Source organism: Salvelinus fontinalis, chromosome 12, assembly GCF_029448725.1.
Source record: "Salvelinus fontinalis isolate EN_2023a chromosome 12, ASM2944872v1, whole genome shotgun sequence".
In the NCBI taxonomy this organism is placed as follows: Eukaryota; Metazoa; Chordata; class Actinopteri; order Salmoniformes; family Salmonidae; genus Salvelinus; species Salvelinus fontinalis.
The window spans coordinates 37611995-37630917 of NC_074676.1; the positions used below are offsets into that span (position 1 = coordinate 37611995).

Genomic DNA, 18923 nt, shown 5'->3' on the forward strand with positions numbered 1-18923 from the left:
TCGATTTCTTCAGGTTAACAATCGTGATAGTGTTCTTTATCACCAAATTCATGTCATCTGCGCTCTCTTTGATTTTAGCCGCGAGGATGCGGACGATGTTGTCCTGTAGTTGGCTCATTGATGGTTCACTTCTCAGCTTCTTTGGAAGTTGATTCCATGCTACTAGCTATGAAGACGTTAGCAGGCTAACTTAACTACACACGCGGAAACTTTTCGATAGCTAGCTTGTTCGTTGGAAATCGTCAAAAATATATTTAAATGGTTTGATTCATTACAAAATCATTCAAAATAGCTACATTGTATGGTTAGATATCATTTTTGTGTGAAAAAACAAACAAATTGCAACTGCAGTCTAAAACTATAAACTTTGTGAGAAAAAAAATAAATAAAATTGTTCCTCAGCTAGAAATGTTGGTTACACCCTCTCATGTCACCATCTTGAGCGCCCCAGCTGGCAGGAGTTTCTCTCGCCACGCCAATAACAGTATGATGCGTAGTTTGAGCCAATAAGAGGAAGAGTAGACTGCATTATACAAAAATGTTATACACATGTACATTACGTACAAATATATATATATGTACATTACGTACAATTTATGTAGTTTGTTCGTAGTTTGAACATAGTCTAAAATTTACACCACCAATTTATTGAAGACGGCTATGTGTGTATTTTTTTCCACATATATATTTTCAGTTGAATGTAAAACACGAGAAACAAAAACAGGAGAGTTATTATAACACATTTGTATGTTTTTTTGTCTTAGTACATAAAAAGCAAAATGTTGTAAAAACAACTAACAACAATTACACTCCCATTGACACTATGAGGGAGAGTCAAGATGTTGCTGTGATAATTATTTGAGTTTTTTCTCTATCACACAACTATTTCCACTCCTGTGACACAGCTGGAGACAATGTGCTATGTTGTTCAGTCCCTGTGTTAGTCAAGACAGTTTGACTATAAAAAGTCAAATTTCGAAATGTGTAGATCCACAGTCCTTCTAGTATCTGTGCCATTATAGTGTCTGTGACAGCATGGGCAGTGCTATTGAGGCAATCTCCATTTTGAAGTAATCCTTAATGTTTGTCACAGTTATTTTGTCGTTGAATGGTAAAGAAGGCAGTCTATCAAAGTAAGCATAGACAGGTTCTAATTGATATTGATTGAAAATCAAACAAAAAGGCCAAAAAAATGGTTAAAACGATTAAAATAGCTAATGAATCCAAAGGTAAATCCACAAAAGAGAACCAATATAAGCACTATTTAGATGCTTGAAATCTGTATCTCTAGGTGTCTTCCAAGCAGGTGTCTATCACCTTTTCTAATTAGCCCATTCATAGACGCTAACTACCTTTAGCTCTATTCATGAAGGTATCTTCTAACCAAGGCATAGCCAGAATAGATCCTGAACCTACACTTGCTTACAGCTACACTGGGATAGGATAGGCTTCCACATGTGTTTGAGCACGCTAGATGGCTAAATAACACAGGTGGTCACCTCTGACTTCCATTTGTCTTCTGTAAACAAGTGCTGTAACATGGAGATATTACCGTGTGGGAACCCTAACCCTATAAAGGCATGTAGTAATTTAACCTTTTAATTTGTTATTCTTGTTTTCTTGCTGATAATAAAAATATGTTCCTTAGGTTTCCAAAACCGTACTGCAAGGCATGTTAATGTTCAGACCGAACTACAACACAATAAGATTGAAATACTGCTAGTTATTTAGCAGTTATTCAATCTTGTCAGTGTAGCAATTGGTATAATGGGACAATTCTGAGTACAACACCCGATTGAGGTACATTTTCTGAGCCATATCTCCTGCAGGCGCTGTGGTTTCTTAATCTAAACAGGAAGTCTGTCTGACCTCAGTGCAGCTGTAAACAAGTGTAGGGTCGTAATCTATTCTGGCTAGCCGGGGGAGTTTTGTTAAGAGTTTGTTTGATTCAGGGATGAATGGGCAAGACAAAATATTAAAGTGAGTTTTAATGGTATGTGGTAGTAGGTGCCAGGTGCACAGCAATGCTGTTGGGTTTTTCATTCTCAACAGTTTCCCGTATGTATAAAGAACAGTCCACCACCCAATGGACATTCAGCCAATTTGACACAACTGTGGGAAGCATTGAAGTCAACATGGGCCCACATCTCTGTGGAACACTTTTGACACCTTTCGACACCTTGCTTTCGACACCTTAATGTTTTGTACACTCAGTGTATTTTATATCTGCATCAGAATGGAAAGTTGATTGACTGACCATGACAGTTAAGCAAATCTATAAACTCTTGATCTGTGCTATGATGACATAATGAGATAGGAGAATGGACTCAATCCAAGTGTTGTAACTATTTACTTTATGAAAATGCTAGAATTTGACTTGTAGTACAACTTGAGAACTTATTGTAGCCTAAATGTGCATACTAGTAGCCAATCAGTTAACCCCACTGTTCCCTGGGCACCGAAAACTTGGATGTCGATTATGGCAGCCTCCACACCTCTCTGATTTAGAGGGGTTGGGCTAAATGCAGAAGACACATTTCAGTTGAATGCATTCAGTTGTAACACTGACTAGGTATCCACCTTTTCCATTTAATGAGTAATTGTAACATCATTGATTGTAGGCGTGTACATTAGTAGCCAATCCATTTTATGAGAAGTAACATTGTAGCTATTTTGTTGTAAAATCCCCTAATGTTACACCAGAGAATGTAACAACCAATAATGTATATTAACCCAACACCCCCTGGTAATGTAGCTGAGGAACAATCAACTCCGTTTTCTTAAATGGAGGCGGAGTTGACTTTTGATAACTATTCGCGTGATTTGCTTGCAACAACATTGAGTCACCATCAGTCGATACTTGTAAAAATTAATCTCAGTTACATAGTATGTCAAGGCCGCTACGTTTCCATTTGAGCAACACAAAGTAGGAACAAGTCGGTGGTTGTATTCGATAAAAGTTTTTATTAAAAGTATGAATGCAGCACCCCATGGAAGGACCGCGGTTGTACAGGACAAACATATGTACAATATTTTTTTTAGAATAGCATAATTTTTTACAAGTACTGACTAATGGTGACTCAATGTTGTTGCTAGCAAATCACGTGACGAGTTATCGAAACTCAACTCCGCCCGAGATACGCCTCGATAGAGAACGGTGTGGAGCATAGTTGAGCGTTCCTCAACTACATATACTGTAACCTTTGCAAACTCTCGCGATACTACTGGCGGAAGATGGCAGATGAATCTTCCGTTCTAGTCAAATGATGCACTCTGTAGGAGTCGCTAATGTAGGGACAGTTTCGACTATGAGAAAAGGAAAAATAGTTGTAGTTACTTAGTTATTGCGGAGTATTTGCTATCCTTTTTAAATTGCATTCTTCTTTCCTTTTATTCGTCGAATAATATAGGATTTTCATGTTGTGCAATTTACAGATTTTGGGTGATCTAGACTACCACTGGCATTTTTGCCAGCGTAATACATATATTTGCCCAGAGGGTTATCGTCAACGGCACCCTCTCCTCCGCTGTCAATTGTTTAGAAAATGACCGGAGAAAAGATCCGCTCCCTCCGCAAGGATCATAAACCGAGCAAAGAAGAGGATTTACTGGAACCGGACGAAGAGGCTGCAACTGGGACATTTACTTCAACTAAGACTAATAAGGGCAAAGCAAGTAAAATCTTTAGCAATCACAAGTTGGTTAAATCTCCATCGACACAGCAGCAACATCAGAATCAGCAATCGCAGATAAATGCGAACACTAACACATTGTCAACCGCCGACGTTATCGAGGATAACAACAAAAACCCTGTAATCAGAACCGGCGAAGGATTTCCAGTCCATGAATGTGTATTCAAAGGGGATGTCCGGCTCTTATCCTCGCTCATTCGAACTCAGAATATTGCTCAGAAAGATCTCCATGGTAAGAATCGTATGGCTCCCTATCTCTATGATCCAAATTAGCCTATTTGACCTAGGAAATACCGGTACCGTCGGCATTTATCGTTTCATCTTATTTTCAGCTGACTAAATTATCAATTTAATCAAGCTTTGTAGACGAGCTTGTGTGTCTTCCAGCTTGGTTTACATCATTTATTTTTGGGGTGGTTGACATTGCTCTACCGTTTCCCTCAGGCCAACACCTTGGGATGACCATTTTCCAAATGCCCAACGCATCCCAAAAAGGATGATAAAGATGAAAAAAATATATAAAACAACACATTGTTGATATGTGTCTGAGTTCCATGTTGCTGTATGTCACTAGGCCGGTTCCTCCGCCTCCACTACCTTTGGCAAGGCCTACCCAGCTCAGCTTGTAGTTGTTCTTATTGGAAGTTGTTCTTAAGGAATGGATAGGTGAGGACAACAACAACCTATACAATGATCAAAAAAAAGCATCCATGAATGAGATTTGCCATACTTCAGGGAAGCTGTCAATCTCACGCAGATTCAAAGACTAACAGAAATCTAAACCAGGCACACCTAATGCAAATCAATCAGCAATATCTGAATTTGACTGATATCACATGCTAGCTAGGCTAAATTAGTGTATTGTTTTTATTTAGGCTATGGAAGATATGGGAATTTCTCTAGTGCTGATATTCCATTTGGCCTACTGTGGTAGTGTCAGTATGGTGAGTCTGTTGATTGTGTGTTGGACCATATCCATTTGAGCATGACCAGGAACTTGATCAGTCTCCACTGTTTACTTACAGCACATTTTAGGTGATGCAGGCTGCGATAGGGCTGGTTCTACATCCCCTTGTGCATGGCAAGGCTATCCCAGTTCAAGTGGACTGGTCCATGTTGACCTCCCATACTGCATTGTTTCACATTGTTTATTAAAGTTGTATAAGATTATTATTGCAGAATCTCTAAACCAACCTGAAGTTATGCAGCGTCTAAAAATAAGCAGGCTGAGACTGAGGTATCTGCCAGTCTTGGACACTCCCCTTTCTCATCTGGGAACCTCAGCTGGGCCTAGGCCCTCTATGAAGTTTGTCACATCAGGGCTTCTACTGGGAGGCCTGTTATACTCTAGATGCCTGCCATGTGGCCACCCTGTCTACTGGGAGAAGCTATGGGGATGGGTTTTTAGCTTTCTCAGTAGGATTCTACTTGTGCATATTCAGACCTTTGCTCATGCTGTCAGTGTTTGTGGCTTTTCTTCATTAGTTTACTACAGAAGGGTACTTTTTGTCTGTCTATATGTTCATTTATTGGGTGTAGGCTATATGGGGCCCTTTAAATGTACAGTATTGTTAAAATATTATAAGGTTAACTGCCTTTTTTAAACAGGTGCAATTTGTGCCTGTCTACACTATATTCTCTGAGACTGACCACACACACATACACTATCCTTCTTCTATATGATTAAGGTTGCATTTAAACAGGCAGCCAATTCTGATCTTTAATCTAATTGATCTTTTGACCAGTCACATTAGATCTTTTCAAATCCGATCTTTTTCAGAGCTGATCTGATTGATCAAAAGACTAATTAGTGAAAAAAATATCTGAATTTGTCTGGCTGTGTAAATGCAGCCATAGTGGATTAATGCTTTACCAAATACAGCAGTTTTTCCAAGATTCAATTACATATTGGCTAGGCTATGTAAATAATGGGCATGGGAATTGATAGGATATTTAGAGTGTCTGTTTGCAGGCCTATCTGTAACACACAGTCTAAACTAGTGGAGAATGGCTCATAATAATGGCCGGAACAGAGCAAATGGAATGGCATCAAACACCTGAAAACCATGTTTGTTCTATTTGATACTATTCCACTGATTCCACTCCAGTCATTACCACAAGGCTGTTCTCCCCAATTAAGGTGCCACCAACCTCCTGTGGTCTAAACTGTATTTTCTTTGTCCTCTTCAGGAAACACACCCCTACACCTCGCTGTCATGATGGGTCACAAAGGTGAGTAGTGCACATATTTCATTAGGGTGTGTGTGTATGGTGAGTGTCTGTTGTCTGGCATGAAGGCCTAGGTTTCTGACGTGTGTGTTTGTCTGGTCCTGAGTCCCTTTGTGGAGGGTAAAGTGCTATAGACTTTTGCCACCGATCGCAGATCTCAGTCAAACCCCAAAAGGCAGGATGCTCATGCATTTCTAAATAGGAGCTCATGGATTTATAACTGACCAAAATAGTTTTGCACTGGCAACCCCTTTTTTAATGGGCATAGTCCTTCAGACTAAAACCTCTAAAGTGGACTCTGTGCTAGAACGGACTGTCTCGACAATAGTGAAGATTGCATAATTTCTATTGAATCTAAGGCTGCACAAAAGAGGCTACGCATTGCTCCTTATCTATGATTGAGATGGATACATGTTGGACAGTTGGCCCACACATACCCTGACAGATGGAACTTGGCAGTGAGGATGATTAGCAGTACAAATGACAAGAGATTTTTCTTTCCTAAATGTAATCTGCTATGACTGCTATGAATCCTTGCAGATCATTAATGTCAGTGATCATCTCTCTGGATCAAGGAAGATAAAGGGATTTTGTTCAAAGTTAGATTGTTCAAAGCTAGCTAATCTCATCCCAGAATTATCCAGGCAGAGACCATATCCTAGCTCATCAGTTTTTGGTTGTTGCATATTACTGAAGTTACATAGTTTTGTTTATGTATTTTCACAGTGGGATAATGTATAGCCTGTGTGGGTAGTTTGAGCACAAAGTAGAGCGATCACGACTGCTATTAAGGTTTTGTAGAACCCTTCAGTACGTTGGTCTTTTTGTGCTGTGTTAAGTTATATTGGCTTTACTAGAAACATGCTTCTGTGTAAAATATTCATGCAATGCCCCATTGTGACTAGATGCCTACATTTCATTTCACTGGGAGACTACAGTACATGCTATTAAAAGATTTATGCATTTTTTTAATGGGCTTTCAGTGAACTATCCAGGCGTATGTTCCTTGTGTGCCTTTCACTGCTTGTTTGTCAGATGTAAACACAACTGGATTGAAAGTACATGGAAATCTCATTCCCACTACATATAGGTACCGTTTATCACTATTTTGCTTGCTACCCAACTAAGAGTGTAGTGGTTGAATTGATTGTAGTAATGCGTTAGCCTATCCCTAGCTTATGACACCGCCCTATCCTCTAGAGATGTATTGGCTAGACAGGCGATAGCAACAACATGAGCTCATATTGTGGGTGTGGTCCTCCCTATTGGGATTTCTGTTTGGAAGGAGACACTGTACTGCTTTGTGTGTGTGTGTGTGTGTGTGTGTGTGTGTGTGTGTGTGTGCTAGTCTCTATAACATACAGTAAAGCAGTGGTTCCCAACCTTTTTTGGTTACTGTACCACCAACAGAATCTTGCTCTGCCTGAAGTACCCCCTCATGTGCATTTTACCAGTAAGCCTAAGTCTCATGAGTCTTCTCAAGTATCCCCTGTGGATAGGCCCTTAGGGATCCTTGTACATCTGGTTGGGAATCACTGCTGTAAAGGATGGCCTGTTTGTGATAAGGAGCTGGATGTCGACACTTAATACATGGAGTGTGACCTCTCTTCTCCCTGCACTGTAGAATCATGATGAATACTAGTGGGAGTCCGTGGGAATAACTTTAGGATACATGTTTGATACTGAAGATTGTGTAGTATGTCTGAAGAGTCAGATCTGTCATACAAGCCCATATCTGTACAGTTGATCTGTTGCAGATATTTGTTTAGATATCAGTATCTACAGTTCCTTTTTCTCCTCTCTCTACACCTCATAAAGCTATGGGCTGAATCCTGAATTCAGCATAATACTGGATGGATTTGAGGATTCCCCTATTTGGCATACAGCAACAGAACATCACTGAGTTGCCTATATATCTGGCAGTTGTTAGGGGTGGTGTTTGTTTGGCACCCTGTCCTGTTGTGTCTCCTGTCCAGTTGTGCTTTGCTTGCCCAGAGAGACAAAATGACAGGCCACCTCCAAAAATGTTTGTGAGATCCAGGATTACGAGTTGCGTGTTTGGTACCAAGGTACCAGGTTGAGCTTGTCCGTAGCCAGTGAAATCTGACACGCAAGTGCATCATATCATAAGCACACTAAAAAGGAACGTTTTCACAAAACAGAGAAAGGCCCTCGGTATCAGGAAGCAGTAAAGCTCAGTCTGTATTTAGAAGACTGATGAGAAAGCCCAAATATTAGTTAGGCTAATTTATTAAGAAGTCCAACCAATATATGGTGCAACCTCACTCCTGTAAGAGATGATGGAGAGAAAGAAAGACATAGGGGGGTGAAGGAGCAAGCCACTTGGGGATGTGCCTGGCTCTAGTCTGAAAGGGGCTGACATTTACAGCGCTGGGTGGTTCTGACAAGTGCCCGATCTGTAGCCAACGCACGTACTAAAGCGTGCGATCAGATTAGTACAACTCTTCCGGCCCTGTCCTCTCCTCCCTCCTGTCACTGGTGTGTTTTGGGCAGAGCCCCACTGCCTCTGTACGCACGCACTCTGCTGAGCTGACCAGATTGCCGATGGAGACTTTCTTTTATCATTAGTTTCCCAGCTACTGCCTGTATATATGATGGATTCGGACTGTAGAGGTAATCTGTTGCTAGTTGGCTATCAATTATGTTTTGAGGCAGTGTTTTGGTTTGATATACACTGCTCAAAAAAATAAAGGGAACACTTAAACAACACAATGTAACTCCAAGTCAATCACACTTCTGTGAAATCAAACTGTCCAATTAGGAAGCAACACTGATTGACAATAAATTTCAAATGCTCTTGTGCAAATGGAATAGACAAAAGGTGGAAATTATAGGCAATTAGCAAGACACCCCCAAAAAAGGAGTGATTCTGCAGGTGGTGACCACAGACAACTTCTCAGTTCCTATGCTTCCTGGCTGATGTTTTGGTCACTTTTGAATGCTGTCGGGGCTCTCACTCTAGTGGTAGCATGAGACGGAGTCTACAACCCACACAAGTGGCTCAGGTAGTGCAGTTCATCCAGGATGGCACATCAATGCGAGCTGTGGCAAAAAGGTTTGCTGTGTCTGTCAGCGTAGTGTCCAGAGCATGGAGGGGCTACCAGGAGACAGGCCAGTACATCAGGAGACGTGGAGGAGTTTGATTTCATAGAAGTGTGATTGACTTGGAGTTACATTGTGTTGTTTAAGTGTTCCCTTTATTTTTTTTGAGCAGTGTATATTAGAAGTGAAATGTTCATGGTGTGTTGAAGTTCAATCAATGGACAGATAATGGACAGAAACTCCTTCACACTGCGCTTGGAAAGAAACTCCCTCACACTGCGTTTGGAAAGAAACTCCCTCACACTGCGTTTGGAAAGAAACTCCCTCACACTGCGTTTGGAAAGAAACTCCCTCACACTGCGTTTGGAAAGAAACTCCCTCCCACTGCGCTTGGAAAAAACTCCCTCACACTGCGCTTGGGAAAAGACTCTCTTACACTGCGCTTGGAAAGAAACAAACTCCCTCACTACTAGGGTTGCAAAGGGTCTGAAACTTTCCGGTAAATCCATGGGAAGTTAAGCTCTGGAATTTGGGGAATTTTGCTTAAATTCATAAAAAAAGTTAGCTTATAACAGTGAACCTTTTTTTGTGGGATACACAGGGCAGTTCTAGGTCTTGTGGCATATTTTGCTTAAACTATCCCCAAATTCAATGGAATTGCAACCCTCTGCATGCACAGTGCATTCTTCCATCACATGCACAGCTGATTCTCAAGATCTTGCACACTAATGAGATGCTATTGAGCCCACACTACTACACTGTCTGAGCCAAGGACAACATACTTTCTGGTAAGTTTTGATTACAATACTGGGTGAGGTGAATATATTTTCTGTGACATACATGATTTTTTGTTAACTAGTAAATAGTAGCCTACAGCAAAGTGTGTTTAAATCATTTCTAACTCGTTAACAATTTCTGCTAGTTAGTTTTTGCTACCATGTTGGTTTTAGCTTGCTTGAGCCTGCTAACTGAGTGTTAATTAACCTGTTTCCAAACATGTTTCATTTTAAAACAATTATCTTACAAAGAAGTTGTTTAATCTAACTGCTTAACTATTTATCTGTACATGGAGTTGTATTTGTTTTTTCTACTCATTTTTTCCCTAATCTTTAAAGGAAAATGCCACGGGCACTATCTGATGTGTGGAGACATTTCACTGCAGCTAATGTAGAAGGAAAAGCTGTGTACATTTGCAAATACTGTGCCAAATCATATGTGAAGAATGCAACAAAGATGCAGAATCATCTGGGCAGGTGCATAAAGTTCCCTCAGCGTTCACAACAAGCAACCTGACAAAAGTCCCTCTACTTCTATTTGAGGTGAAAATGATGAAACAAACACCTTATCGATAGCAACAGCTCATGGTCCTCCTGGAATCAGAAGTTGTTTTGACTCAATGGAGGAACATAGTCAGAGAAATGCTGATGAATGTCTTGCTCGAGCTGTGTATGCAACTGGTTCACCTCTGATGCTCACAGGCAATGTGTATTGGAAGAGATTTCTGAATGTTCTTTGCCCAGCATACACCCCTCCAACCAGACATGCTTTATCGACTCATTTGCTGGATGCAGAGTTCAAGTGACAGTCAAGCAAATCATAGAGAAAGCAGACTGTATTGCTATCATCTCTGATGGGTGGTTGAATGTTCGTGGGCAAGGAATAATTAACTACATCATCTGCACCCCTCAACCAGTATTCTACAAGAGCTCAGACACAAGGGACAACAGACACACCGGTCTCTACATTGCAGATGAGCTGAAGGCAGTCATCAATGACCTTGGACCACAGAAGGTATTTGCACTGGTGACAGACAATGCTGCAAACATGAAGGCTGCTAGGTCTAAAGTGGAGGAGTCCTACCCTCCCATCACACCCATTGACTGTGCTGCTCATGCATTGAATGTGCTCCTCAAAGACATCATGGCACTGAAAACAATGGATCTCTACAAGAGAGCCAAGGAAATGGTTAGGTATGTGAAGGGTCATCAAGTTATAGCAGCAATCTACCTCACCAAGCAAAGTGAGAAGAATAAGAGCACCACATTGAAGCTGCCCACCAACACCCGTTGGGGTGGTGTTGTTATCATGTTTGACAGTCTCCTGGAGGGGAAGGAGTCTCTCCAAGAAATGGCCATATCACAGTCTGCCGACATGGACAGCCCCGTCAAGGGGATCCTCCTGGATGATGTATTTTGGGAGAGAGTGGTAAGCAGCCTGAAACTCCTGAAACCTATAGCAGTAGCCATTGCACATATTAAGGGAGACAATGCCATCCGGTCTGATGTGCAGACTGTGCTTGCAGATGTAAGAGAAGTAATCCGTACTGCCCTGCCCACTTCACTGTTGCTCCAAGCAGAGGAAACTGCAGTTCTGAAATACATCAAAAAGTGTGAAGACTTCTGCCTGAAGCTCATACACACTGCAGCGTACATGTTGGACCTCCCTATCCTGTCTGGCGCAGAGATCAACAAGGCCTATGGTGTCATCACTAACGTGTCCCGCCACCTTGGCCTGGATGAGGGGAAGGTTCTTGGCAGTCTGGCGAAGTACACTTCCAAGCAAGGGCTTTGGGATGGAGATGCAATTTGGCAGTTGTGCCAACATATCTCATCAGCCACCTGGTGGAAGGGACTTTGTCGATCTGAAGCTCAATCCCTGTTGCCCCCATCATCCTCCAAATCCCACCTACATCAGCTACCTCAGAGCGCAACTGGTCCTTGTTTGGGAACACACACACCAAAGCACGCAACAGGCTGACCAATAAAAGGGTTGAAAAACTGGTGGCCATCTGGGGAAATTTGAGGCTTTTTGAGCCTGATAACGAGCCATCATCAAAAAGGTTGGAAAGTGACAGTGAAGATGAGGCCTCAGAGTCTGATTTTCAAGAGGTGGACATTGAGGAGGTCCAGGGAAAAGACATGGAAGCCTGAGAGGAAGACAACCAAAGCTTTAGTTTCCAGACTATCATTTTACAGATGCATGTTGAAATCTTTTTTGGGACATGCAATGGATCATTGGGGATCATTCAATATTCCCTTTTGTTGTTCAATGAAATCATCCCATGTGAAGAGTCAACTCATTTAATTAAAGTTCAATTCGTAACTACATTTTTATGATTGTGTTTCTATTGGAAAGATTTAATCATTTGCAATTATGTTTACTTATGATAAGGTAAACGGTGTATGTTTCTGTCTCCATATGATATGGTAAATACAGTGGGGCAAAAAAGTATTTAGTCAGCCACCAATTGTGCAAGTTCTCCCACTTAAAAAGATGAGAGGCCTGTAATTTTCATCATAGGTACACTTCAACTATGACAAACAAAATGAGAAAAAAAAATTCAGAAAATCACATTGTAGGATTTTTAATGAATTTATTTGCAAATTATGGTGGAAAATAAGTATTTGGTCACCTACAAACAAGTAAGATTTCTGGCTCTCACAGACCTGTAACTTCTTTAAGAGGCTCCTCTGTCCTCCACTCGTTACCTGTATTAATGGCACCTGTTTGAACTTGTTATCAGTATAAAAGACACCTGTCCACAACCTCAAACAGTCACACTCCAAACTCCACTATGGCCAAGACCAACGAGCTGTCAAAGGACACCAGAAACAAAATTGTAGACCTGCACCAGGCTGGGAAGACTGAATCTGCAATAGGTAAGCAGCTTGGTTTGAAGAAATCAACTGTGGGAGCAATTATTAGGAAATGGAAGACATACAAGACCACTGATAATCTCCCTCGATCTGGGGCTCCACGCAAGATCTCACCCCGTGGGGTCAAAATTATCACAAGAACGGTGAGCAAAAATCCCAGAACCACACGGGGGGACCTAGTGAATGACCTGCAGAGAGCTGGGACCAAAGTAACAAAGCCTACCATCAGTAACACACTACGCCCCCAGGGACTCAAATCCTGCAGTGCCAGACGTGTCCCCCTGCTTAAGCCAGTACATGTCCAGGCCCGTCTGAAGTTTGCTAGAGAGCATTTGGATGACCCAGAAGAAGATTGTGAGAATGTCATATGGTCAGATGAAACCAAAATATAACTTTTTGGTAAAAACTCGTCGTGTTTGGAGGACAAAGAATGCTGAGTTCCATCCAAAGAACACCATACCTACTGTGAAGCATGGGGGTGGAAACATCATGCTTTGGGGCTGTTTTTCTGCAAAGGGACCAGGACGACTGATCCGTGTAAAGGAAAGAATGAATGGGGCCATGTATCGTGAGATTTTGAGTGAAAACCTCCTTCCATCAGCAAGGGCATTGAAGATGAAACGTGGCTGGATCTTTCAGCTTGACAATGATCCCAAGCACACCGCCCAGGCAACAAAGGAGTGGCTTCGTAAGAAGCATTTCAAGGTCCTGGAGTGGCCTAGCCAGTCTCCAGATCTCAACCCCATAGAACATCTTTGGAGGGAGTTGAAAGTCCGTGTTGCCCAGCAACAGCCCCAAAACATAACTGCTCTAGAGGAGATCTGCATGGAGGAATGGGCCAAAATACCAGCAACAGTGTGTGAAAACCTTGTGAAGACTTCCAGAAAACGTTTGACCTCTGTCATGGCCAACAAAGGGTATATAACAAAGTATTGAGATAAACTTTTGTTATTGACCAAATACTTATTTTCCTCCTTAATTTGCAAATAAATTCATTAAAAATCCTACAATGTGATTTTCAGGATTTTTTTTTTCTCATTTTGTCTGTCATAGTTGAAGTGTACCTATGATGAAACTTACAGGCCTCTCTCATCTTTTTAAGTGGGAGAACTTGCACAATTGGTGGCTGACTAAATACTTTTTTGACCCACTGTATATACAATGATAGATTCATCCTTGGTTATTAAACCAGCAGATAAGGGGGGTGCTGTGGTTGTTTTAGACAATGAAAAATATAAAGAAGAAATTAAGAGACAACTCAGCATTGAACGTTTCAATAGAACACTGAGTGTTGATCCCACACAGGTGTTCCAAAGGGAAGTATGCTCTAATCTGGAGCAAGCCCTATTACATTTACATTACATTTAAGTCATTTGGCAGACGCTCTTATCCAGAGCGACTTACAAGTACATACATTCATACTTTTTTTTGTACTGGCCCCCCGTGGGAATAAATGTGTGACAGGAAGAGGAGTGAGGGTAAGGAGGGTAGGTGAAGTGAAAAGGGTACACAGGTAAAGATGACAGAATAGAAAGGGGGGGGGTCGTCACTGCTTGGCTGAAGGGGGTCTTAATGACACCAGGGGCCACACAGTTGACCCGGATGTGGGCCAGTTCAGGGGCCAGGGCTCTGGTTAGTCCCAACAGGGCCGTCTTACTCACGCTGTAAGGGCCCAGTGCCTGGTGGTGGGGAGGTCAAAGAAAGTAAGAATTCTCCATAACAATGCAAATTGATCTAATGATCAAACCAAGAGGAATTTAGAGGTCAAATCAGAAGAACTTACCTGCATAGGCTGGTACCCAGCGACAGAGGACACAAACACAACACTCCCACCCCTGGAAAACAGATATTTTATAGCTCACAAAACAATTTCCGAACTTTCTATTCCTATTTCTCTCTCTTACCCCCTCTTCTCCAAATGAGGCACCACCAGTTGGGTCATAAGAAAGGCCGACTTTACATTCACATCCAGGATCTTATCTATTAAACCACCTTATCTCAAAACCTGAATATCTTTGCTGCAAATGTGCCAAACGTCCTTGCCTGTACATTTTGCCGAAATTACACAAACCTAAAACACAACAAGGAAATTATCCAGGCAGACCAGTGGTTGCAGGAATAGGCTCAATGCTAGAGCCGTTGTCGAATTTTGTAGACTATTCTAATAAAACTCATGTGCAACCATTGCCATCATATGTAAAAGACCCTATAGACTTCATAAACAACATCTCACCAATAACGGGTTTAACAGAAGAATGTATTTTGGTCACATTAGATGTCGAGAATCTATATACCACAATTCCCCATGTGGGAGGGCTGGCAGCCCTAGCTCACTATTTGGGAGACAGAGATACTAATGAATATCCACCAACAAACTTTTCTAGAACTGGCTGAATATGTTTTGACGTACAACTATTTCAGGTTTGATGATGAATACTACCTCCAAACGAATGGAACATCGATGTGCTTCACATTCACTCTGAGTTATGCTAACCTTAATGTGGGTCTTTTTGAAAAACGTTTTGTTAATAATGAAAACGAAAATCCATTTTTGAATAAAGTCCTGAAGTGGTATCGATATATTGACGATATTTTTTGCATATGGGAAGGAACGGAAAAAGAGCTGTCAGATTTTATGACATTACTTAATGACATTGTCCCCAATCTCAAATTCACTATTGAATATGACACTCAACATGTTTATTACCTCTATGTGGATTGAGAAATTAAATGGAACCCTGTTTACAACTCAGTATAGAAAAGAAACGGACAGAAATACTCTATTACAGGGGGACAGCTTCCATCCTGAGCCATTAAAAAGAGGACATCCAAGAAGCCAGTTTTTCAGACTGCGCGGTGTATGCCACTCCACAGAGGATTATCTAGAAAAAGCAGCGGAGATGCGCATTAGGTTTCTAAGAAGAGGCTATTCGCCACAATGTGTGGATGAAGCTCTTAATTTGGCTTTGGAAAAAACACGAAATGAACTGCTACAAAAAGACCTGCTAAAGAACACTCCGTAATGTTCACAACCACATATACTTTGAACTCGCGAAAAGTGGGAGATGCGGTCAAGGAACACTGGCCTATTTTACCATCGGACCCAGTTTTGCCGGCTGAATTTAAAAATCCACCACTTATTGTCTATAGGAGAGGTCGCAATTTACGGGATACATTGGTTCATGCCAACTGCCAGCCACAAAAGACAATCAGCCAGGCTCTTTTACGCCCTCTTCCAAATGGTAGCTATAAAATGCAGAGGATGCGCTCAGTGCAACAATATGATGAAGTGTGAATATTTCTGCCACCCACACACAGGAAAACGGTTCCAAATAAGTTACATTATTACGTGTTCCACCACCCATGTTATTTACATTATTAAATGTCCATGTGGGCTGTGCTATGTCGGTAAAACCTCTCGTCCTCTCAAACAGAGAATTAGTGAACATAACATTTCAATCAGGAGAAACGACAGGGATTATCCAGTCGCAGGACATTTTAATGACCTAAAGCATGACATTTCTACCTTTTTAGATTTTGTGGTATAGAGAAAGTTAAGATATCAGACAGGGGAGGTGATATTAATAATACTCTTGAGTAAAATATACTGTTTTGGGATTTTCACCCTCCAGACATGATTTCCTAAAGGACTTAATGATGAAATGCCTATGTATGTTATGTTGTGAATTTGAACATGAATTATGTCCCCATTTAAGATGACTCTGTTTTTCGTACGATGTACCCAATGATTAATGAAAACTTGCTATGTCCTCATTGTGGTTTTACAGACGTGTTTAATACGTCTTATTTACACACTTTATTCGAATATTTATGAAATGCATATTGTTATATTTGGTAGCACGTATTTGTTTTTCCTTCGCCTCCAACCCCTTTTCGATGCGTGGAACGGATGTGGGTGGGCTAGGTCTACATAAGGGTGCTCATTTTTTAAACGACGAAGGCTGCGAGGCCGATACGTAAGCTTATTAAAGATCGTATCACTGATCTTTAATAAGCTATCAAGAGCAGTGTGCGGTTTCATTTTCCCTTCAAATATATACAATGTAAAAAACAAAAACATTTAAATGGTATTCATATTTAATTAGCATATATTTCTATTAATTCCCATATTCCCACGGAAAGTTTCCACCTCTGAATATTCTGCAAAATGTGCAACCCTACTCACTACCTTGCAAAGAATCTCATGCTGCACTGTAGTTTGTGCTAACATTTCTGCCTTCGGCCTGTTTTTGTTTAGAAGTTGTCTAATTTCTTCAGGCTGAGCAAAATCCTTTATTCTCATTCCTCAAATATCTGTAGAGTAGATTCATGTCAAACCAAATTATTTTCACGGTTGAGGACTGTAGAGGTCGCGATAAGAGAACTTATCTGCAGATACCATCTGGTCTTACCGATGAGGTTGTACAGCCGTGGTCCAGTCAGTACACTTAGAAAAAGTGTTCCAAAATGGTTCTTCAGCTGTTCCCATAGGATAACCCTTTTTGGTTCCAGGTAGAACCCTTTTCAGTACAACGTAGAACCGTCTGTGGAAAGGGTTCTACCTGGAACCCCCAAAAAGTTATTCAAAGGGTTCTCCTATGGAGACAGCCGAATAACCATTTTGGGTTCTAGATTGCACTTTTGTTTTTCTAAGAGTGTAGGACTAGCCTACCCTAGTATAGAACTCTTCCCTGGATTGCCAAACCCTGCTCCTAGGGCCTTGCCTGACAGACATGCCCTGCAGTTCTCTGCCTAATCTAGCCTGTATGCTTGCTTGCTCAGGCTTATGTAAAGAGTTTTCATTACACAATCAGGGAATAGGGCTGGCTGTCTTATGTCATCCAGTAGGATGCTAGTCATGCACTTAGCTGTCAAGACCACGGCGGCCGGGCAGGCAAACTCAGTTTCCTCTACACATTAAACTCCCTTATCAGCTGGCTTGGCCATGGACAAAGAAGATAAGCACGGATCATGCTGATGCAACACTCACTGACACGTGTTAGCTTTTTGCTTTTCAGTTTGGAGATGGACGCAAGGCTTTTTGTGACTCAACATCACCCCATCATCGGAGCACAACTTAATATTTTACTTAATATTTTATAAAATAGGAAACTTCATTATTCTTCATATTCTTCAGATTTAATTATACATTAGGCTACATTGGCTGGGGTAGGCTGTCATTGTAAAATAAGTATTTGTTCTTAACATTTACATTTACATTTAAGTCATTTAGCAGACGCTCTTATCCAGAGCGACTTACAAATTGGTGCATTCACCTAATGACATCCAGTGGAACAGCCACTTTACAATAGTCTTGCCCTAGTTAGGTAAAAAAACAATATGTTCCCCTCATTAAAACATGTTTTACTTCTCTTTTTTCACCTGTTCTCTATTTCTACCTCACACTTCTACTCGTATTCTCTCTAAGTATGTTTTCAAGTAACGTTTTAATGTCATGTGCACAAGTACAGTGAAATGCCTTTCTTACAAGCTCCAAACCCAACAATCCAGTAATTAATATCAATGTTGCACAAAAAAATTATATATGGTAGAACAAAAACAAACGAGAAATAGAAATAAGAACATGAGAAAATGAGAAGCTATATACAGGATCAGTTCCACTCCATATTTACAATGTGCAGGGATTCTAGAGTGATTGTGTATGTGTGTCTATATACATATATATCTCAGCAAAAAAAGAAACAACCCTTTTTCAGGACCCTGTCTTTCAAAGATAATTCGTAAAAATCCAAATGGCTTCACAGACCTTCATTGTAAAAGGTTTAAACACTGTTTCCCATGCTTGTTCAATGAACCATAAACAATTAATGAACATGCACCTGTGGAACGGTCGTTAAGACACTAACAGCTTATAGACGGTAGGCAATTTAGGTCACAGTTATGAAAACTTAGGACACTAAAGAGGTCTTTCTACTGACTCTGAAAAACACCAAAAGATCATCTGCGTGAATACTGTGAGATGCCTAAGACAGCTCTACAGGGAGACAGGACGGACGGCTGATCGTCCTCGCAGTGGCAGACCACGTGTAACAACACCTGCACAGGATCGGTACATCCGAACATCACACCTGCGGGACAGGTACAGGATGGCAACAACAACTGCCCTAGTTACACCAGGAACGCACAATCCCTCCATCAGTAGTCAGACTCTCCGCAATAGGCTGAGAGAGGCTGGACTGAGGGCTTGTAGGCCTCTTGTAAGGTAGGTCCTCACCAGCCATCACCTGCAACAATGTCGCCTATGGGCACAAACTCACTGTCG

At 41.2% G+C, this 18923-nt stretch overlaps 2 protein-coding genes across 4 annotated transcripts in view; one reads left to right on the forward strand and one right to left on the reverse strand.

Moving 5' to 3' along the window:
• The first annotated feature begins 3219 nt into the window (after positions 1-3219).
• The window catches only part of LOC129867322 (ankyrin repeat domain-containing protein 13C-A-like), a 62528-nt gene continuing 46824 nt past the window's right edge, over positions 3220-18923 (forward strand). For 2 of the 3 annotated variants that reach the window (XM_055940649.1, XM_055940648.1), the window contains exons 1-2: positions 3220-3924; positions 5883-5924. In XM_055940649.1, the coding sequence (XP_055796624.1) occupies positions 3546-3924; positions 5883-5924 (421 nt within the window). In that variant the 5' untranslated portion in view covers positions 3220-3545. The remainder of the gene's footprint in view (positions 3925-5882; positions 5925-18923) is intronic. The other variant, XM_055940647.1, reaches the window with a different exon arrangement.
• LOC129866585 (dehydrogenase/reductase SDR family member 4-like) lies at positions 7425-14615 on the reverse strand. The gene is made up of 4 exons (XM_055939331.1): positions 14545-14615; positions 14424-14475; positions 14075-14319; positions 7425-7473 (listed from the first exon to the last, which is right to left on the reverse strand). Exons 1-4 carry the CDS (start codon positions 14580-14582, stop codon positions 7425-7427), a joined length of 384 nt encoding a protein of 127 aa, XP_055795306.1. The 5' UTR covers positions 14583-14615.